At 47.3% G+C, this 7,509-nt stretch overlaps 1 protein-coding gene across 1 annotated transcript in view; it reads left to right on the forward strand.

The window, feature by feature from the left end:
* The window catches only part of TIA1 (TIA1 cytotoxic granule-associated RNA binding protein), a gene marked incomplete at both ends in the record, with an annotated part of 9,632 nt that extends 2,816 nt beyond the window's left edge, over positions 1–6,816 (forward strand). Inside the window, 8 exons of the mRNA XM_010076953.1 lie at positions 2,195–2,270; positions 2,741–2,849; positions 3,298–3,393; positions 3,485–3,569; positions 4,141–4,267; positions 4,698–4,837; positions 5,740–5,859; positions 6,813–6,816. Coding sequence (XP_010075255.1) covers positions 2,195–2,270; positions 2,741–2,849; positions 3,298–3,393; positions 3,485–3,569; positions 4,141–4,267; positions 4,698–4,837; positions 5,740–5,859; positions 6,813–6,816 — 757 coding nt within the window. The remainder of the gene's footprint in view (positions 1–2,194; positions 2,271–2,740; positions 2,850–3,297; positions 3,394–3,484; positions 3,570–4,140; positions 4,268–4,697; positions 4,838–5,739; positions 5,860–6,812) is intronic.
* Between the last annotated feature and the right edge of the window lie 693 nt (positions 6,817–7,509).

A 7,509-nucleotide genomic window follows, 5' to 3' on the forward strand; every position in this document is an offset into this window, starting at 1 on the left:
CCCCTCCTAAGCAAAAAGTAATGTCTGAATGTGAGCTGGGGGAGAACAAAATCCGAGTGACTGTCAGCCCACGGTTCTGGGGCTGTGCCCCTTGTCCCCTCTTTTTTAGAAGAGCTTTTTGGATGCACTACATGGTGGTGGCAGGAAAGGGGGAGCAATGCTTTTGGGGCGCTCAGCGCACAGCTGCAGAACTAACGCACAGAGAAATCGCATGTGCCCTGGCTCAGACTGACTGTCCAAGACAAAACTCAGTTCTTGTTCCTCCCACAAAAGGAGCAGATTAAGAATTGTCCCTGTAAGGGCTCTGTTGGGCTCTTGTTCCAAAACCGAGGGGTAAAATAAAGCCTCGATTAAAGGAATAAAGGACCTCAATTTTCTCCTTGTTTAAATTTAACCTCAAAAAATCTTGCCACAGTCTCTTCATTGGTCAAATGAATTTACGTGACTTTACCTGTTCTTCATCAGTGACTAGTTTCTGCAAATGTGGTGCTAATAGAATATTTCCTGTTTTTTTTTTTTAACATTGTCTTCATTGGTGTTAAACTGAGCTTTTTTTTTATGACACTGAGGTTGAACTACTGCCTGGTTAGCACATAAGAAATTGTGGTAATTCTTTGCGTCTGGGTTTTGTAATCACTGTAAAAGCACACTTTCCTTGGGGTTTCCTTTTATGCTTACTGTCCGCATGTTTTCACTTGTTCACAAGTCTTTTATTTTCAAAGTTTTCAGTTGAGGGTAAGTAGAGATGAGTTTTTTCCCCCCCTCCCTCTTAGAGCAAACCCCTCGAAGCTTACCAAAGCAGCTCTTCTCAGGCAATTTGTAACGTATGACCCAAATTCTGACCTAACCCAAGAAGGGGGAAAGAAAAAAGGGGGAACAGGGGCAGGTCTGACAAGAGGAAAGAAAAAACAAACTGCAGCTTTGGGCGAGGTCTTTTCCTCCTGCCTTCACGCTACGGTCTAATGTGTGCCAGAATTAGGCTCACAATGCAGCTTTTGCAGTTGCTTCAAGGCTTAAAAAACTGAGCATAACAACCCTTCTCTTCCTTTTCTCGCCAGTCTTGCAGCGCTAAATGTTGCACACGTGTTACCTCTAGTGTCTCTGAGCCCTGTCAAGTGACATTGCGTGACTTTCTGACTGGTTTCTCTGATTTTTTTCCGTTCTTTTGGACGTCTAGGGCGAAGGAGGGGAGGAGAGGGTGGCCTGTAGGCGAGAGCATCCCAGCCCCTGGCTAACTCGTACGCAAATTGCCTGAGAAACGCTGGAGAACGGCATTCCATGAGCGGGGCTTTAGCTCTTGTAGCTGGGTTCTCTTTTTTAACTCAATCTCCAGTAATAGGGCTCTGGTTATTTTGCAGAGTGTCTCTGAAGAATGGACAGGATTGCCGTGGCTAACTACAAGCTACAGTTCACAGTGGACAAACGTTGTAGTTTTCTTATTTCCTTTTCTAAATTTCTTTTCTTTGTTTTTATATCTTGTAGTTTCTAGTCAGTTCTGTATGATTGCTGTTGTACAAATGCCGTTTAAATGATGTGTAAATATGTAGTTGTAAGACATGAGTGTTGCCATGTTTTCTTTTCTTCAATCATTGCTGAAAATTGTCAATCTCTCAAAATTTACAGCTGCCCACAGGCCAAAAAGGGGGTAACGAATTGACCCACGAAAATTAAAGAATTCAGTTAACAGGCGACGTATGCCTTTTAATTCCTATCTCTTTTTTTTTTTTTCATTTTTTCTGTTTAATATTTCGAATGAGTAGGTAGAATGTTGTTGGCAAATAGGAAGTTTAACAATCGCACGGTTAAAGTGAGCCATCCAGCTAATGTCAGTCAGCTCCGTGTGCCTTCAGCGATTCTTTTGAATAGCCGCTTTGACCACGCTTTGTGTCTTAACACTCTGTAAAAACATTTTGAAGCCGGAGCCAACTGTCGTTAAAAGTACGTGAATTTCTTAGAGAAGCTATTGATTTGCATGTTTACACAATTCCGTTTCATTTTGCTCCTCCCTGGCAGAGCGTTAGTAAAGTTCTGTTTAGAAAAGATGCTTTTTGCTTTGACGTGTTGCTGCTGCGATAAACATTTGACCTTAGTGAAGGTGAAACAGGAAAATAAGCTGTAGGTGTGACTCGAGTTGTCGTTTTTAGTTAGGTTATCGTTTGAAGGCGCTAACCTGGCTCTGGTTTCTGCTTTGTAGAGACGCCCGCGTGGTAAAGGACATGGCAACAGGGAAATCGAAAGGATACGGCTTCGTTTCCTTCTTCAATAAATGGGTAAGCTGTGGCACGGTCTCCAACGCCCCTGAAAAGCGGACGATGATTTTCCGCAGCCGTGTTGTTGGTCCCGATCTCTCTTCAGCTTCGGTTTGCCCTCCCGCCGAGGGAGAAGCTTTCCTCTCTGCGTGTTAAAACACTAAACCTTTGCTTTAGTTTCTAAAGCATGTGGTGAGTGACATCCAAGTGAGCGACGTACAGACGCAACAGAGAGCGACAGCGCGTCTGCGGTGCATCGAGAGGGGTCTCGGATGCACTCAGTGAGGCCTGACAGTGTCCTTCGTCCTGCCTAAAATCCCATCTCTTGGAACAGGGTTTATTTCGTCATTTATTTTGTCAATTTCTTTTATTTTATTTAATTTGTTAAATGTCAGGTGGGGCGGGCGTGCGGTGATGTCCTTCATTTGGCTCTATTGCAAAGGCAGAGATGCCTACGGTGGGTTTTTCTCCTCTCCCTCTCTCGCGGACAGGACGCAGAGAACGCGATTCAGCAGATGGGCGGGCAGTGGCTCGGCGGAAGGCAAATCAGAACAAACTGGGCGACGAGAAAACCTCCAGCTCCAAAGAGTACATACGAATGTAGGCTTTCAGTTATTTGGGTCTTTGCAAACCTCCCGCCAAGGAGGAGAAAAGGGCGAGCTGCGGGCCCGGGAGATGGCGGGAGAAGGGAAAGCAGGTCCTAAAAGCCAAGGCTCACTCAAACACGTGCAAACCTCCAGAATAAAGCAGCTTCTTGGCTACGGCGACTGTCTGACGGGGGGAAGTTGTTTGATTTCTTCACGCCCAAGTTGGAAGTTTGCTTTCTCTCTAGACAGCCAGCACGACTGGCTTTTTAACTTTGCTCCCTCGCTTTCAGGGCTTTCTGTTGTGACACAAAGCGAGAGTGCGTCAAAGAAAGCGTTTCTGCTGGCAAGGTTTTAAATTTTGAGGTCTTTGCACTTTGTGCTCGACCTCTCGTGCCCATCAGGATTAGAATTTCTACATAACGTGTCCGATTTGCTGAAAAATTCTGTATAATCTCTTTCAGCAAACACCAAACAACTGTCTTACGACGACGTGGTCAACCAGTCCAGCCCGAGCAACTGCACCGTGTACTGCGGCGGTGTTACTTCGGGACTGACAGGTAGCGTGGCTTCGAGCTGCCGGCGCGTTGAACGTCTCCAAAGAATGCTGCGGTCGCCTCACGTTGCTGCTCTTGTTTCTCCCTCCTGCAGAGCAGCTGATGCGCCAGACCTTCTCTCCCTTCGGGCAGATCATGGAAATCCGAGTCTTCCCAGACAAAGGCTACTCCTTTGTACGGTAGGCTGTCGGGCGCTTTGGGTGTTGATGAATTTAAGAACAATTATGGGTTGGCACGCTTTTGGTGTCTGCTGAACTGGAGAGGATGCTTTACAGCACCCTCTCTGGCTGCAGCCTGCTCTGAGGAGGGAGCGATGGCTCATAGCACCTGGCACAAGTAGGAAGAAACCCCTCAGCCCAGTTTAACGTGGTGTTCTGCCCTTCATCGCCAAGGGTTTTTTCCCTCTTCCTCTTGCGTGATTTCACAGTGGAGTTTCCGAGGCAGACAGTTGAGTTTCAGAAGCTTTTCCAGAAGCATCCTCACTTCTTCATTGATCAGGATCCAGATAATAAAAAGGAATTGTAAATTGGCGCGCTCTTTTTGCTCCTGAGTTTTCCGATTAATTTAAGGGGAGTTATGACACCCAGACAGAAAAGGGACGGTACCCAGTGTCCCTGCCGCCTGCTGCCGGGGAGGACAGGAGAGAGTTCTTGTGGTGGGGCTGGTGTTCTCTGGTGGAGACTCTCCTGGGGTCACTTCTGGCTGTTACTCGCCGAGTTGTTTATATTGTCACGACTTATATTTCGCCAGGTTTAATTCCCACGAGAGCGCCGCGCACGCCATCGTTTCTGTCAATGGAACGTCTATCGAAGGACACATCGTGAAGTGCTACTGGGGCAAGGAGACACCAGACATGATCAGTCCGGTCCAGCAGCAGGTCAGAACTCCCTCTCTGTTAGAAACGATGGCTTTGCTCATTAGTCTTTGCTAGAAACACAGTAAGCAGCTGTAAAATCTGTGTACGTGCTGGTTAAACTCGAGGTACCACATATGACCGATGTTATGGCTTATTTAATCGGAGGGTGTTTCTCTGGAGGACCATCAGAGATTTTAAATCCCTCGGGATGTGTGGGGTCTTGTTATGTAAAAATGTGCAATGTAAAATTCTGGAGAAAGTGTGCAGAATGCTGCCAGTCCTGTGGTGTGAAGGTGGCCAGAGCTGCAGCTCCCGTTCCCTGGATCTCTGCGGATATTTGAGATGACGATGGGGCACTCGCCTCATGAACATGGGCTCGGCAGGCGGGGTGTCTGACGAGTCGACAGAAATCACCACTTTCTCGCTTAACTCCAGGTGTTTGCCTTTGCAGAACCAGATCGGCTACCCGCCGGCGTACGGGCAGTGGGGGCAGTGGTACGGCAGCGCCCAGATCGGGCAGTACGTGCCCAACGGATGGCAGGTCCCCGCCTACGGGATGTACGGGCAAGCGTGGAATCAGCAGGGCTTTAAGTGAGTACTTTGCCTTTTTGGTGACAGTTTTTTTCCCCTGGGGAAGGTGACAACCTGAGTCCATAGCAGCGTAAAAAGCTTCCGAGATGTTCTGGTCCTTCATTAGCTGGACCAAGTGTCTCTGGATCATCTGGATCTGGCCCTGCTCGGAGTGTGACCCACTCGGGCACCCCCATTCTCCGTTAAGTTCTCCCTCGTTACCGACACTTTTGCCTGATTGTTTTGCCAATCGACGGGGTTAGCACAAAGGACACAGGCACCAAATGGAAGAAGAGGAAGCTGATTTTTACTTATGTTTAAAGTGAGAAAATAATGAGGAAAATAATACAGTGAAAAGAAGATAAAGCAGCAAAGTAATAATAAGCGAACTACTATAGCAGGCATACAATAAGGTAATGCACCTAATCATTACTACACGGAGTTAGCGATAGCGAGTAAGATCCATCACCCATTGCCCTGATCATACATCACCATCATCCAGATCCGCAGTCGCTGGGGAGCCCGGTTACTGCGAGAATTTGGAGAGTCCTTCCTGGCAATAGGGAGATTTCTGTACAGCTGAAGCTTCCAAATTCCCTGCAAACATTCCCCGCTTTTAGCCAGTTGAATAAACAACTTTCTATCTGAACTTGCAAAAAACATCTGGTGTAGGTTTTTTTTTTTCCCCTTGTTAACTTTCGTCTCGAGTTTGGCCAGAACGTCGAGAAGGAAGATAACAAGAGCAAAAGCATCTGGTGATGTTGATGGTGCGTCTCTCGACGGAGCAGGCGGATGTATGGTCGGTGCGATACAGATCAGATCTATTGTTAGGTTGGGACATTCGTCTAGAGGTCGACTTTGGTTCAGAGCCTCGCTGCTCAGGCCCGAGGATTTCACTAAAGTTTTTTTCTCCCCCCCGCCAGTCAGACGCAGTCGTCGGCAGCATGGATGGGCGCCAGCTATGGCGTGCAGCCGCCACAGGGGCAGAACGGGAGTGTGCTAACCAACCAAACCGGGTACCGCGTGGCCGGCTTCGAAACACCGTGAGGAGGAAGAGGAAGAGGAGGAGGAGAGGACTGTGAAACCGGCGGGCCGGGGGCTGTCATCGACCGCCAGGATTTAGCAGATCAAGCGTGGGATACGATATATTTATTTAAGAGAGAGAAACAAACAAACAAAGCATTTTTAATCATGAAATTATCATCCGCATTGTTAAAAAAACAAAACAAAACAAAAAAACAAACAAAAAAAAACCAAAACAAAAATCACACAAAACGAGATGCTGGATGTCTGCCGACCTTTGCCTTCTTTTTTCCTCCTTTATGTGTTTCTTAAGATCCATGGTTTTTGAAACACGAGCAAATGCAGGGACTACTGCCGCTGGAAAACGGGGGCAGCAAATTGCACAACGTCAACCTTTTTGGTTTGTTTGTTTTTTTTTTTTTTCTTTTCTTTCCTCGGAAGTAGCGTGCTGTTCTTGTTTGCATTCCGAACGATTTCAAATGTCTTATAAACCATTGTACAAAAAAAAATTAAGAAGCCAAAAGCATGTGAATCCTGAAGCTCCCGTGTCTTCAGCCTTCGCACCGTCTGTTTTAAAAAAGCCTCTTGTATAAAGCCTCTGTCTCTCCGCTTTTGTTACACCGGGTTTTTTCAACGATAAATTATTAGTTTACATCGGTTTTTGTATCTCAGTGTCTTTTTCAGGGTCGTCTTTGCCTTAACGACGGGGAAAAGGGGGACGCTCGGCAGGACGGTGCCCGGCTCCCCCTCGTCAGCGAGGATTCCCACCCTGGGATGGCGAAAATCCTGTTACTAAAATGTGACAAAATTCCTGCGAACCAGCTGGGTTGTTGTTTTGGGTTATTTTCTTTTTCTTTTTTTTTTTTTTACCGATTTCTACATTTACATGTATCAATTATGTAAAATATTTTAGCAAATTAATAATTTTGCACAACCGTTCGCCACTTTTGTCCGTTTCCTTCTTTAAACGTAGGACGGTGAGTTGTTTAACATGGTTATGTCTCAAATATTGTGTTTTTTCCCTATTTTTTCTGCATGTGGATCTCAAACACACACTCTGGCAGGAGGTTCACCCTCTCTTGTTTCTAAATTGTATAAAATTCCCCTAAAATCTCGCAGCGTGTTGGGAATGCGTTTCACACGGGGCAAACAGAGCTCTGCAAAACCGGGAACGCTCTTTTGCACCCTTCTGAGGCCAAACGTGGTTTTCTCTGTCCTACCTTTTGACCAGCCTTCAAAAAAATGCAAAAAAAATCCAAAAAAAGTCAAAAAACTCCAAAAAAATCAAAAAACACCAAAAAAGGGAAAAAAAACCGCACAAAAAAGGATAAAACCAACAAAACCGAAGCTTTCTGTGGGTGCTCTTTTCTTAATCGGGTCCCCTCGGTCAGCTCTCGCCCTCCCCGGGCCGCACCGGGCGGCGGGGAGCGGCTGCAGGGGGTGTTGGGGGGAAAAACCCCAAAATCGGGCAATTCTGCTGCGGGGGCCGCTGGGAGATGTAGTTCCCGACGGTGCGACAACGCGCATGCGCCACGGCGGACTATCCCTCCCACCACCCCCCGCGGCTCTCCCTCCACGTGACGCCGTTGGACCAATGGGAGCGAAGGGGTGGGCGCCATGGCGGAGGCGGGTCGCTGAGGGGCCTCGCGGCGGTCGGGGCCGGACCGGGG

Source organism: Pterocles gutturalis, unplaced genomic scaffold (genome assembly GCF_000699245.1).
Source record: "Pterocles gutturalis isolate BGI_N339 unplaced genomic scaffold, ASM69924v1 scaffold11803, whole genome shotgun sequence".
Taxonomy (NCBI): domain Eukaryota; kingdom Metazoa; phylum Chordata; class Aves; order Pterocliformes; family Pteroclidae; genus Pterocles; species Pterocles gutturalis.